Genomic DNA, 14,996 nt, shown 5'->3' with positions numbered 1-14,996 from the left:
ATGTTCTGCTTCTCCAAGGAGTGATCTCAAAGTTACAGCCGCAATGAAAGCTAAAGAGGAGAACTTCCATTTCTGTTCAGGGTAGTGGCAGATAAGGGATCAGGGGTCATGTGATCACTATAAAAACAGGTCACATGATCCTGGCTTCAAAACGTCTCTTGACACATTGTTGCCACTAGATATTTTGGCGATGGAACGGTGGGGGACAGCAGACCCCCAGCACTGATGTATCTCTGGTGTGCAAAATAAGAAGTATTTATAAAACAAATGAAATGTGATTACATTTTGTAGGTATGATCAAATTATCACCGCAGCTCCAGAAATAGTTAAAAAAAAAACGCTGTTTAGTTGCCTTTTATTTACCAGGTTTTTTTTTTACATTGCAGTTTTGTTTATTGACATATCAGATACAGATATCTTTTTCCGAAAAGATACGGGGGTTGTTTGCGCGTGCCATCCGTTCAGGGTAGTCAACGAACCACTGCGTAGCGGGCATCGAGATGAGAAATGTGGCACCATGCAAAAAAGCGAAGATATGTGCGTATCGTATTTTGAGAAGTAAACTAATAAACTTACCAAGCAGCAAAAAAAAAAAAAAGAAAATGGCGATGCATAGCGCACAATATTGAAGGGCTGCAATCCAGCTCTACATGATTATTGTGCGCTGTGCACCGCCATTTTCTTGTTTTTTCCCGCTTAATTTCCCCACAACACGGCCGAAGCACGCCAATGGTACTTCCAGGGACAGTGGTCGTGTGAGTACCTAGATACACCCACTTCTTGGGGTGCAGCTCGTGTATTACGCAGATACAGAGCATTGGTTGGTGTGCTCTAGTATTGGCTTCTGGGGGAGCAGGGTCATCTGAGACCATTCTCTTGTGTGACCATCGGTCCCCAGTCCTTTCCCTTCCAGCACATGCCTCATCTTTGAGTGACTTCACATTCATTGGAGCCTTTGTTGTACCCTTCAAAATGTTATTATTGAGCACTTGATCCTCACAGAAAACAGTTAAACAAAAGAAATAAATATTCAAACCATATGAACAGTCAATATTGATACAGGCATTGCCATTACCACAGAGGTTTTCGAGGCACTGATTTTGGGTGTCCTTAAAGTTTTCCCTTCGGTAATAAACTTACCAAGCAAACAGGTGTAGAGTCTCATCATACTGTATGTCAGGTGAATAGGGGAAGTGTGCACCAAGAATTTGCATTGCAGGCGGGTAAAATCTAAGCAAGGCTGAATAAGCCAGTTAAACATATCATCAATCTGAAAGTAAAAAGAAACAAAGTACAGAAAGTTTGGAAATGTTATGATTTGGATGCTTTGTACATATCTGGAAGCAGCTGAATGCTGGAAAACAGATCAGAAGCTATGTACAGAAGAAGGATCTCCCACTGTAAGCCTAGAGTGTACATCAGCTTTCAAGATCTTTGCAAAGATGCTGTAACTGCACAAAATAAAATGTAAATTGTGTACGCCAGCTGAGCCAAGGCACTTTTTCACGGACTAAAAATATATATGTACAGAAAATATGATAAGCATATTGCAGAGTTATGAGGTTGAGTATCAAAATAACCTTCCTTGGTCTTAATGCAACCTAAAAGTCATTATATCGTTAAAAGGAGGGCCCATGGGGTCCCGCGGGTAGGGGTGGACACATGACCTCATGGTTGGATGAGGTCCGGCCACCTTCCGATTGGTTATCACAGATAAGAACCCTCATACCGACTTCTGGAGAGGATCCAGGCCTCTAGATCTAATGCTAAGTCATTGCTTCAGCTGATGATATGTAACCATTGTATTGTACTGCTGTCAAAAACCTCAATTCCCCCTCCTTTCCTCTCTGCACCCCCCTCCCCTCTCTGCACTGATGTATGTAGACTAAAATACCAATAATATTTGTGGGGTGGGGGGGGGAAGGGGGGTGAATCATAAAGGCAACATAGGTTACAGTTGACACTCTATCAATCTATAACAGTATCTATTATTAATATTATTACTATTAATAATAATAATAATTGTTTGTTTGTTCTTCTATAGCGCTTAGTTTTACGTAGCGCTTTACAGAGATATTTTGCAGGCACAGTCCCTGCACCGTGGAGCTTACAATCTATGTTTTTTGGAACTTGAAAATTAATAGAAGGACGTGATTTCATTATACCTAGTAGTAATAATAATAATAATAGCATGTTCTTGTATAGCGCTGCTAGTTTTACGTAGTGCTTTACAGAGACATTTTTGCAGGCACAGGTCGTTGCCCCGTAGAGCTTACAAACTTGGTTGTTGGTGCCTGAGGCACAGGGAGATAAAGTGACTTGCCCAAGGTCACAAGGAGCTGACACCGGGAATTGAACCAGGTTCCCCTGATTCACACTCAGTGTCAGTCGGTGTCTTTACTCACTGAGCCGCTCCTTCTCTCTTAATATCATTTATTTATGCGCCAACATATTCAGCAGCGCAGTAGGATGGGATCGGAAGACTCTAACAATAATATGTCAAACATTAACATACATTGTTAAAGAAGCTAAGGAGTGCCCTGCCCCAGTGAGCTTACACTCTACAAGGGAGGGAGAGTGGAAATATAAGGTGCAGGGGGAGAAGAAGGCGGTGTGTTTGAGAGCTTGTTATTGGAAATAGTTGGCGTTGGGAAAGAAGTGTGGAAGTGTGGAGATAGAGCTGTGAGAGCAAGGTAATGTGTGAAGGCAGAAAGCCTTCTATCAGTCAATAGCAAAAGTGAGGGCTGTACCTCGTGTGTGTCACGCACTGCACCGTGGCCACTGGGGACCTAGCCTAAGCAGCTCGCACATACTTATAGTGTACATGTTGCAAGAGGTGCAGTATCTATCTATGGCACTTTATCATATTCCCTATTCACTTTTCAATTAATGTCTATCAGACCTCGATCTATGTCTGCACAGAAACTGTTTCAATTAAGTCTCAATCACATCCATATTATTTCCAGGTCGCCATTACTGCTTCTAAAATTGCCACTTATGTAACATACGCAGGATCTCTCCATTACTCTATACAGCGACAAATGTTTACTCAGCATTTAGCGCACTTGCATTACGAACTGTTGGCTCCCTGTCATGAAACCTGTAATTACAGCTATTCCCCTCACTTTCCAGCATTCTTGGTTTAATCACATCACAAATCACAAACCATTTTAGCTGTCAACACAATCTAGAAACTATCTTACCAGCTCATGCACCTTAAATTGTCTCGTCGCACTTGGTATATTTTGTTATTATATTATTATGTTATCAACACAGCATATTATTATATCCCATATATATATATATTTATTTTAGTTGCTGTCTTAACTGTAGCTGCAGAGTGATCTGTTCTTTTTTTTTTTAGCTGTTATTTGTAGATTAAACCACCCAAGAGATCACATGAAAATCAGCGTAAAACATAAATAATAGACATAAAGGATTTTGGATATCAGCATGCGTAGCAGTCAATGTATACATCCTGAACTGTTTCAAAGGACTTCCCAAAGGCTAAGGCCCCAGTGTTTACTGCTGCACACGCGCCTGGCAGCACGTGCACTGGTGAAAGCCGCGATCTGCGGTCTGTAGGAGCGATGGGATGCACGGGGGGGCGGGGGGCGCAGCCATGATGGGGGACGCAGCCATGATGGGGCATATCTGCCCTTTCATTGGCTGCCGGCAAACCACGTGATCGCGTCGCGGCACGGAAAGACACAATTCTCGTCTTTCCTGCCAGCGGACGTGCCCTTGTGATATGCGAGTGCTCGCACACACATCTACTGGGGCCTGCCCCATAGAGGGCTGTACCACGCTGCAGCCCCTGGGGACCCAGCCTAAGCAGCTCGCACATACATACTTATAGTGTTATCTGCTGCAGGCGGTGCTGCGTTTACAGAGTATTTGGAGCATTAAAGGATAATTATAATTATATATATATACAGTGTTCGACAATTATATACATTTACACGCCCGGGGCGTGTGGATTTAACCTCCGGGCGAGTAAATATTGGCCCAAGCAGCACATGTGTGTTTTTTAAATTCCCCGCGCTAACGCTGCTGTTTTTCCCGCGCTCGCGCTGCTGTTTTTCCCGCGCTCGCGCTGTGTTTTTCCCCCGCTCGCGCTGCTGTTTTTGCCCCGCTCGCGCTGCTGTTTTTCCCCCGCTCGCGCTGCTGTTTTTCCCCCGCTCGCGCTGCTGTTTTTCCCCCGCTCGCGCTGCTGTTTTTCCCCCGCTCGCGCTGCTGTTTTTCCCGCGCTCGCTCTGGAGGAAAAAAAAAAAAAGCCGGAGGTGGGTTCATGTTGTTGGGGGAGATTACCCCGCCTCCGGCTCTCTGAGCAGCGCCTTTGCTCCTCCCCCACCTCTCAGCAACTTTCCCTCCTCAGCGCTTCCACTCCTCCCCCTTCCGGCAGCCAGCCCCTTCCACGCCTGTCTGCCTCTGGCCCCTGCAGGGCCATCTGTCGCCCCCCCCTCCCTCCCACCGGGCCATCCGCCCCCCTTCGCATCGGGCCATCCGCCCCCCCTCTCATCGGGCCATCCACCACCCCCCCCCCTCACACCAATCTCTCCCGGCCTCCGTGACCCCTCCCTCACCCCAATTTCTCCCGGCCTCCGTGACCCCCCCATCTCCCCAAACTCTCCTGGCCTCCGTGACCCCCCCTCACCACAATCTCTCCCGGCCTCCGTGACCCCCCCTCACCATAATCTCCCCCCGACACCCCAAATCTCCCCACTCACTCCCGATCTCGCGTGGCAGCTCCGCCAGCCACTGAGCTGAGGCTGTCTGACACCCGGTGACCCGCAGCGACAGCCGCCGAGGGCGACACCCAGCCTGCCCCCCGCCTCTTATCCCTCTCTCCGTGGGATATGGCGCTCTCCGGGGGAGACCACAGCGATCCCAATGTGTGAAGAGGGGGGTGGGGGGAGTGTGTGTGTGTGTAGGGGGGAGAGAGAGAGTGTGTGTATGTTTGTGTAGGGGGGAGAGAGAGAGAGAGAGAGTGCATGGGAGAGTGTGTGTGTGTGTGTGTGTGTGTGTGTAGGGGGGGGGAGAGAGTGTGTGTGTATGGGAGAGTGTGTGTGTGTGTAGGATACCAGAAGTGTCACATACCCCCCCACCCCATCACCCCCTCACCCCTCACCCCGTCAAACCCCCACCCCGTCACCCCCCCACCCCGTCACCCCACCCAATCAAGCCCTCTATCTCTCTCGCCCCCTCTCTCTCGCCCCCCCTCTCTCTCGACCCCCCTCTCTCTCGACCCCTCCCTCTCTCTACCCCTCTCTCTCTCTCTCTCGACCCCTCTAGCTCTCTCTCGCCCCCTCTCTCTCGCCACCCCTCTCTCTCTCGCCCTCTCTCTCTCTCTCTCTCACTCCCCCTCCCTCTCTCACCCCCCCTCTCTCTCTCTCTCACCCCCCCTCTCTCTCTCTCTCACCCCACCTCTCTCTCTCACCCCCCTCTATCTCTCTCTCTCTCTCACCCCCCCTCTCTCTCTCTCACCCCCTCTCTCTCACCCCCCCTCTCTCTCTCTCACCCCCTCTCTCTCTCTCACCCCCTCTCTCTCTCTCACCCCCTCTCTCTCTCTCACCCCCTCTCTCTCTCTCTCTCACACCCTCTCTCTCTCTTACCCCCTCTCTCTCTCTCACCCCCCCCCTCTCTCTCTCTCACCCCCTCTCTCTCTCTCACCCCCTCTCTCTCTCTCACCCCTCTCTCTCTCTCACCCCTCTCTCTCTCTCACCCCCTCTCTCTCTCTCCCTCTCTCTCCCTCTCTCTCTCTCACCCCCTCTCTCTCTCACCCCCTCTCTCTCTCTCACCCTCTCTCTGTGTCTGTCTCACACTCTGGAACTGGATATCTTACTTACCCTATATATCTCAACTGCCCTATACTACACTGAAATAACCTATACTGCTTTCTTCCAGATCTGACTCAAGCTTCACACGGAAGACATCGGAACCCCCCCTAACCCAGAAGACAGGCAGGGAACACCTCCCCTCCAATGTATAACATTGCGGGAATGAGGGTACCTGGACATTGAGGGACTGCGGATCAGGTAAGATCCGGCATTTACACACACACGACTAATTGTAGTAAATTGTAATACAATAAATACATTAATGTCAAAAATGAATGTTGTTCTTAAATGTGTTTTATTTTAAAGCGGGGTTGGGGGCGGGACTAGGGGCGGGGTTAGGGGCGAGTAGATTTTTTGGTTGGGCTAGTAGATTTTTGGGTGATTTGTCGAACACTGTATATACAGGCATACCCCGCATTAACATACGCAATGGGACCGGAGCATGTATGTAAAGCGAAAATGTACTTAAAGTGAAGCACTACCTTTTCCCACTTATCGATGCATGTACTGTACTGCAAATCGATATATATGTGCATAACTGATGTAAATAACGCATTTGTAACAGGCTCTATAGTCTCCCTGCTTGCGCACAGCTTCGGTACAGGTAGGAAGCCGATATTGCTGCTCAGGATGTGATGACAGACGCATGCGTGAGCTGCCGTTTGCCTATTGGGCGATATGTACTTACTCGCGAGTGTACTTAAAGTGAGTGTACTTAAAGCGGGGTATGCCTGTATATATATTTACATTGAACCTCAAAGTGTAAGTGAGCATTATTACAAACTGTAATGATAATTATTTGACAACAATAATATTCAAACAGCTCAAAGGTTTTTAGTAAAAAATAAATGAATCTTGATTGATTTTCTGCTCTTACCAGTTCCCGGTGTTCACTTGTCAGATTTCCAGGTAGAATATTCATATAAGAATCTTTCAAAGGTTTCCAGCCAAGCTGATGGGCTTCCATATAAATCATGCCACACCTGGTTGAAAATAAACAAACAACACCCTCAAGAGCAAAGTAACTGCCAGGACCCAGGAATAGGGACTGCTTCATTCTAAGCAGCTCTTTAGCACTCAGCTGTGCTGACTTCAACACATGATCTCCATGGCCTAAAAGAAAGCACCTCTCTCAGAACTTGCTTTGCTTGCTGGAGTGAGTTTGGTTACTCGCTTGCACATTACCTGTATTCTTTGACTTCCTGATCTCAACTTGCCCCTGACTACCCGCTGACTGCTTTTGCCCTGACCCGTCTGACCATTCTCCTTGTTTACTACCTGCCCCGGTTCATCCAATGATTCCCCTGCTTGCTTCTCGCCTTTACCCCGGCTTGTCTGACTACCTCTTTTGCCTTCTTGTTCCCGGAAACTCTCCGCTGCACGTTGCACCGCAGATCCGGACTCCTGACTCCAGCTATCAGTGATTACCCCAGGTGATTCTACGCTACTGACTCTCTCCGTGGAAATCCCCACTGAGCCCGATAGTAACACACACTGTGAAAGGTACAATGTTGCTACATCAACCGCAGTATATAAAGTGAAATACAATCTTCACATACAATTACCTGCTCACAGTTGCTGGTGATGCCTGTTCCAAGTCTGCGGGCTCAAAAATTAAACTCATTTTTGGATTCATCTGGATTATTTCCCCACTCATCAAGCATAGCTAGAAAGAAACATCACGCCGCGATGTTAATCAAACCAAAGGGAAGCATCAATCTATCAGAGAGACAGCCATCCCCGTAATCTAATTTACTGTCTTGTAGTGATACCGGTAATCTTGTTTACACTAGAAAATATCAATATCAAATATTATGTAATCTACTGTACTATCAAGATTAATGCTATATAATGTCTACAGTATCTTTGCGCTGTTGTGGTTACTGGCATTCCTATTACATTTCTTTTTTTTTGATTAATGGTACAATATGTATGAAAACTTAGGATAAAAGAAAAGTGGTTTCTACCATTGACCTTAATGTCTGGAATTCAATCAATCAATATCAATCATTCAATAACAATATCAATCATGAAGATTAAGAACTACAGATTAGAGCTGGACGAATCTCCCCAAATCTGTACCCGGATTTTCTCGCATTTACCCCTCCAAAATCCGTTTAGCGGTGTCAAATCCGCAAACGAATTTGGTGGATTTGAATCTGCGCGGATTCATCAAAAACTGCCATTGGATACAACCCGTGGGCGGATTTGTAGGATCCAGTCTGCGTATTCCACAACCCGTGGGCGGATTTGTAGGATCCAATCTGCGTATTCCACAACCCGTGGGCGGATTTGTAGGATCCAATCTGCGTATTCCACAACCCGTGGGCGGATTTGTAGGATCCAATCTGCGTATTCCGCAACCCGTGGGCGGGTTTGTAGGATCCAATCTGCGTATTCCGCAACCCGTGGGCGGATTTGTAGGATCCAATCTGCGGATTCCACAACCCGTGGGCGGATTTGTAGGATCCAATCTGCGTATTCCACAACCCGTGGGCGGATTTGTAAAATCCAATCTGCGTATTCCACAACCCGTGGGAGGATTTGTAGGATCCAATCTGCGTATTCCACAACCCGTGGGCGGATTTGTAGGATCCAATCTGCGTATTCCACAACCCGTGGGCGGATTTGTAGGATCCAATCTGCGTATTCCGCAACCCGTGGGCGGATTCTTAAGAACGGATTGCTGAATCCGTGGATTGGATCCTACAAATCCGTCCATGGGTTGCGGAATCCATGGAGTGTGTTGGTAATACGCAAAATGCGAATCGGCCTTTTTGAGATTGATGCGCTGAAATCTGGGGACCAAAGGAACCGGAACGATCCGCCAAACAAATCTGCCCATCTCTACTACAGATCACAAAATAATTCTCTTTATTTTGACAAACAAGTCACAACGTAAATTAAACAATGCATGGTGGCCATTACCTTCTTATTATCATCAAGGGCAGTGTTCATATTTTCTATCCAAACAGCATCCACCGGCCCATCAAATATAATCCACTTTCTGTCATCCGTAGTCGAAGACGCTTGTTCCCTGAAGGTGGTTGCCAGCACGCCATCTGTCCATTCATGACTTACTGGGTCAAAACACCCGTATAACTGCCCCATCGTTATAGCTTTTGGATTGATGATTCTAAACTCGACAGCATACTCTTCCATTGAGTTGGCTGAGCAAAGGAAACAAAGAACACGAGATCACTGACATTTATTCTTCTCATCTCGTCGTTCCTGCCAAATTTGAAATGATCCTGTAAAGCAAGAAACATGCTGAGAAAGTACTATTAAAATAAGGTTTTATGTCGGTTGGTTGAACACAAGTTAAACGTGAAGTTCACATAATGTGTATCGATATGTATTGACCAGGCAACAGTTTGTTTATCATTCACGGTTTGTATATATTTTTAACTTTAGGAATATTAACCCTACATAACATTAGGCAACAATTAACCAAATAACATAACCAAGATAAAATATACCAAATTCTAATAAATATCACACAAATTGCATTAAGTGTGTAAATAAATCATTTTAAAAAAAAAGCATTCCAGCACATCTGATTGTCTATATTATAATATTCACATGAGACCACTTATATAAAAGCATTTAAGACATTTAAAACTTTAGTTTTTTTTAAATGAGATCCAAATAGCCTAACTTCGATCCGAGCAACAAACAAATACAGAAAATATTGGGCTGAAGGAGTAGTTCATCGTCACAATTAGATTGTAAGCTCTACAGGGCAAGAGCTCATTGTGCCTGCAGAATGTGCAGCACTGCAATCACTGTCAGCGCTATATAAGAAACAAAACATTGTTTCAGAATGTATAATACATACAGTATTATTTGTATTAGGTGTCAATTTGAGTTTCAGTGAAACTTCAGTGATATCTATTTTAATGCCACCCAAATGTTAATTTACAAAAATAGAAAGGTATTGAAGAATTTGAAAATTAAGTTTGTGATTAGAATTCAATTATTTTTGTAATGTTTCTGTTCAACGTCAAATTTTAATGCTGTTAAAACTGCACAAGTGTCATTATTGTGTTGTGTGTGTATATATATATATATACACACACACACACACACACACACACACACACACACACACACACACACACACACACACACACACACACACACACACACACACACACATACACACACACACACACACCTCAAGACATGTAAGGGGTGTAAATTACATCCAAATTCTCAAAAGAGTTTTAAAACTGTACAGTCAGAAGTATCACAGGTTAGTTATAAAATACAAGATCTGATAGATTGTAATTCAAGCTATGTTGTTTATTTGTTGCAATGTCCTAGCAACAAACAACAAACAATACATTGGGAGAACCACTAGGAAACTCAAAGTACGTATGAAAGAACATGTAAGAAATATAGAAAAGGGCTTGCTACAACATAGCGTTTCGAAACATTTTAAGGAATTTCATTGCCAAGACCCTAGAGGTCTAAAATTCATAGGCATTGAAAAAATTAGACCCAGTTGCTGAGGAGGGAATCCAGTAATTACAATATCAAGACAGGAAACATACTGGATTTATACCCTAAAAACATTAGCACCACTGGGTCTAAATATAGACATAGATTTGGGATCCTTTCTTAGGGATTAACAAAATCTATGTTAGCCTATGAGTCATTCTGTTTTCTGTGCATTATTCGACTTTGAGTATGATGTTAATGTTGATATTTTTGTATTGTGGGAATGTTTTGTGAATTATTAGTCTAATATATAGGGATTTTGTAGTCTCAGAACCCTATTGATAAGTGATGATTTAATGGAATTTTGGGTGATACATATTCTGTGATGTTTTAACTAATATAAAAGTGGTTTAGATGTATGTCTGCATGTCCATTTCCTTTCTATACAATGTTATAATGTCATAATATATTCTAGAATGTAATGGATCATTTAAGAAAATGTTTATTACATCGGCCATATGAAATTATATGGACTCTAATATGGTCTATTTTTTATCCGAGTGTCATTATTATCCTTTTTTAAACACGCTTCTGGGTTAATAAAAACTGTATATATATATGTCTTTAGAATAAGAATTATAATTGAATTTTGTATGATATATTTAGAGGTGGCTGTATTATTTAAATTTAATCCCTAAAATGCCTGCGGTTAGAGTTTCCATTTCTCAAATGGTGACTATAAATTATGATATAAGAGATATATACCAATTATGGAATTGGATGTAATTATTAAAATACATACTGTGTGGTTCAGTATTATGACTTTAACTGGTTGGATTAATCCCTCTATGGGCTATGGGTTAAAATATGAATAATGCAATATTATTATTTATTCTCTCTATGATTGGGGCTTAGTATATTCAAACTCCAGCTAAGTATCTAAAATTTTGTCAATATTGTATATTATTAATTAACAAATGAGAGCTGTTATATGTAATTATTGGTTCTATATGAGGGACTATATGTGTAAATATTTATAACATATGGTTTACGATAACAAAGTATTGAATGGTGGCATAAGAACTCTAGATTAAAGTTAATATTGATAACACCATTTGATTTATAATGCTTTAAATAAGTAGGTCAATATAATGACCATTTTAAATGAGTATATAGACGCACTACTAAACATATTGCAATATCAATTAGGTAATTTAATATGCAAATTCTTGAATTCACTGGATAAACCAATCATGTCAGGAAGGAGGGTATTTAACCTGAGATGAGGGACAGAGAGGGAAATCAGCCCCTGACGAAGCCGAAAGGAGAAACGCGTAGGGCGTGGATATCTGTTATTGGAGTAACACTTGGTAGCTGCTGCTACATGTTTTATGTGGAGGACTAACTATTTTCGGCAAAATAATACAGCTACGATCGGAGGAACGGAACTCTCGCGAGATCGTGTGTCGTCATCATGTCATCACGTCCTGCGGATGTCCCGGATGAACATAGAGGACGGGAGATGCCGGTATTAGATGGGAGCTCTATCTGAAGCCTCGACTGTCTGCATCAGAAGATCGTTTGAGACCCCAAAGTACCGTGAGTACTGAGAGTACAATAGGTACAGTGAGAGACCCAAGCAAGGCTCACTTAAAACGGGGACCATATCCAGTCCTAGGAAACTGTGGGCACTATAAGTAGTGCAGGTGCAAAGTGTGACATCATTAGAGCTCACGGCTACTCGAACTGTGTATATACAATACCTCATACCTGGATAAAAACACAGGTGCATCGTTAAAGACTGTCAAAAACCAGCTGAATATTAGTAATCCCTATGAGTGTGAGATACTCTGAATTCTCAACCGTTTTATGAGAACTCACAAAGTGTGAGTTTCTTACTTACCGTTATTATTATATACATTTTTAATAAACTGTGTTACACTATTTGTATTTTTTTTACCTTCCTTTATATGCAACGCTACGTATGAGATAACACTGGGCTGTGGAGTACGTGCCATTGGATGTTCCAGAGTTTCCATACTGTTCCAGATCCCAGAGTGGATACAAGGCTCGAATCAATTCATTCACTGTGAGTGCATATCGTACCATTAAGGGGTTAAATTGTTAGAACATACTACCCTATGTTTCTTTTTCTTGTCTCCACTTGCGCCTAGGTCAATCTTTTGGAATATATATATATATATATATATATATATACATATATATATATATATATATATATATATATATATATATATATATACACACACACACACACACACACACACACACACACACACACACACACACACACACCTCAATTTTTCCCTAATGGACACATACGTAAGCAATTGGGCAGAATTTTGTAATATACAATGTGGAATTACATTATTTATTGTTTTTCACAGAGATGCTGAGAAAGTTGTTTACAAAAACAATTTTTTTTTTATCACGGGTTAGGTGTGGAGAGAGAAGAGAAATACATCCAATAGTGAGCCCAGTCTGTCACGTACTCACTCAAACAAAATGTGTCATTCAAATAATTGATCATTTTACCTGCATACAGATCAGAAAGTGCGCCTGCCAGGACTTTGTAAGCACAGGTTTTCCCACCCATTGGATCTCCCACAATCATGAAGCCGTGACGTACCAACATCATTTCATAAATCTACAGGTGTCAAAAGAATTCAAATGCGAAAATGAGGTTTATATTAACAATTTAAAGAGGCAGACTTTAAAACTCTTGTTTTAATATATGCGGCCTTTGATTACCTTTATTGAAAACAAATTACTTAAGATGCCAATTGATTCGTTCTCCCATGATCGATCCGCAAAGATCCTGTTTCCCAGGGTTCACTAAATGGCTGCCTTTCAGTTTCAAATCAATCTTTCAGTCAGTGTAACTCAGCAGCTACAATGTATTCTTATATTACTAAGGTAACATGATCTATTGTTACAGTTTGCAGCTCAAACTGCTGGGAATATTGGCCACAAAGTATCACAAATAGGAAAGTGTTGCAAAGATCTTGCACTGCTGGGGTGGTGTGCTAAAACCTGCTATAGATATGAAAGGATGATCATTATATTAAAACGCATAAAAATGGCATTAAGAGTTGAATAATAAAAATGTTAAAATGCAGTAAGTTTTTTTTCTAATACTACAGAACGGATTTATTGCACAAAACACGCATGTAGGATATTGCTTGGATTGCCTCTTTAACAATTTAAGCTAAGTAGAAATGTTTAGCAGAATGGGAACATCCATTTACTTCCCTATAAAAACATTAACTTACTTCCTGACGTCCAATAAGGACATTCACAAAGGGTTTGGATAGCAGCAGTTGAGACACAACTGTGCGCTGGGAAATGGAACAGAAGTCCAGACCGTGCATCGATTTTTCAAAGTGCGACATCGCAAAGCAAAGAACTAGCCCAATATTCCCCACCTCATCTCAGCCCAGATTAGGCTGGGAAACGGGGAAACACATGGAAACTGCTAGTTACGTTGAGGACGTAGGATCTTTTATATTCCATTTCCAAAAGTTATGGGAATGTTAAAACAAGGGGCAGTCTTTTTTTAAGATGGAATTTGAGTACATTTAAGGAAACGTATGTTTGATGAAAAATAGTTGTACTAAAAACAGGGCCCAATCTCCCGGCAGTGGTACTGGAGATGGATACAGTAAGACACAATCACTGTGAAGGTTTCATCTAAGGCAGTGTTTTTCAACAGGGGTTCCCCGGACATCTCTAAAGGGTTCCCTACAATATTTAGGTAATTAGAAACTTGTACCAAATACAGAAGAATTTACAATGCATCTGATCTCAGAGGCGCTATTAGAGAGGGTTGGGGTTCCTTACAATGCATCTGATCTCAGAGGCGCTATTAGAGAGGGTTGGGGTTCCTTACAATGCATCTGATCTCAGACACGCTATTAGAGAGTGTTGGGGTTCCTTACAATGTATCTGATCTCAGACGCGCTATTACAGAGGGTTGGGGTTCCTTACAACGCATTTGATTCCAGACGCGCTATTAGAGAGGGGTGGGGGTTCCTTACAATGCATCTGATCTCAGACGCGCTATTAGAGAGTGTTGGGGTTCCTTACAATGTATCTGATCTCAGACGCGCTATTAGAGAGGGTTGGGGTTCCTTACAATGTATCTGATCTCAGACGCGCTATTAGAGAGGGTTGGGGTTCTGCAGAATTTCACAATATAGATATAGCGTTCCTTAACCAAAAAAAATGTTGAAAACCACAATCTAAGGTATTAAAGTAACACAGGGAAATTGATTAAATAGGTCATGTGGTCTATATTCCTCCTCCATTTATTGCTTTGCTTCCCAGAGCTGCAGTGAGGACCATAACGGGGGTACCTGATATACGAGTACACAGTTTTAATTCCATGTACTATACGGCTTGTCTCAATGTTTTTGCAGAAGTGACAATGCTGCGCTGTTTGCGGAAAGAAGAGCCTGGACATTGTTTAAAGCAATTATATCACATCTCCTCCAGCAGTAACATCCTGTAGCGGCTCGTCCGAATAATGTTAATGCATTAATAACATGTCACCTGGATTATTTTCCCAATGAACCAAGGTACAGGCTGCAGCTTCATGATTGCAATATTCTCTTTCAGAGCCTGGACAAGCAGGTCATAATCTGGTGTAGGAAGAACCACCCCAGGAAAAAGGTCAGAAATAATGCCCTACGG

The 14,996-nt window shown here is 42.8% G+C and overlaps 1 protein-coding gene across 1 annotated transcript in view; it reads right to left on the bottom strand.

Moving 5' to 3' along the window:
- DNAH3 (dynein axonemal heavy chain 3) overlaps nucleotides 1-14,996 on the bottom strand; it is a 180,034-nt gene that overhangs the window by 46,729 nt on the left and 118,309 nt on the right. Inside the window, exons 34-39 of the mRNA XM_075565993.1 lie at nucleotides 14,856-14,990; nucleotides 12,840-12,951; nucleotides 8,769-9,010; nucleotides 7,406-7,506; nucleotides 6,718-6,823; nucleotides 1,141-1,270 (exon numbers count right to left, since the gene is read on the bottom strand). Coding sequence (XP_075422108.1) covers nucleotides 1,141-1,270; nucleotides 6,718-6,823; nucleotides 7,406-7,506; nucleotides 8,769-9,010; nucleotides 12,840-12,951; nucleotides 14,856-14,990 — 826 coding nt within the window. The remainder of the gene's footprint in view (nucleotides 1-1,140; nucleotides 1,271-6,717; nucleotides 6,824-7,405; nucleotides 7,507-8,768; nucleotides 9,011-12,839; nucleotides 12,952-14,855; nucleotides 14,991-14,996) is intronic.

This window comes from Ascaphus truei, chromosome 11 (genome assembly GCF_040206685.1).
Source record: "Ascaphus truei isolate aAscTru1 chromosome 11, aAscTru1.hap1, whole genome shotgun sequence".
In the NCBI taxonomy this organism is placed as follows: domain Eukaryota; kingdom Metazoa; phylum Chordata; class Amphibia; order Anura; family Ascaphidae; genus Ascaphus; species Ascaphus truei.
This window is presented reverse-complemented; position numbering and strand designations above follow the sequence as displayed.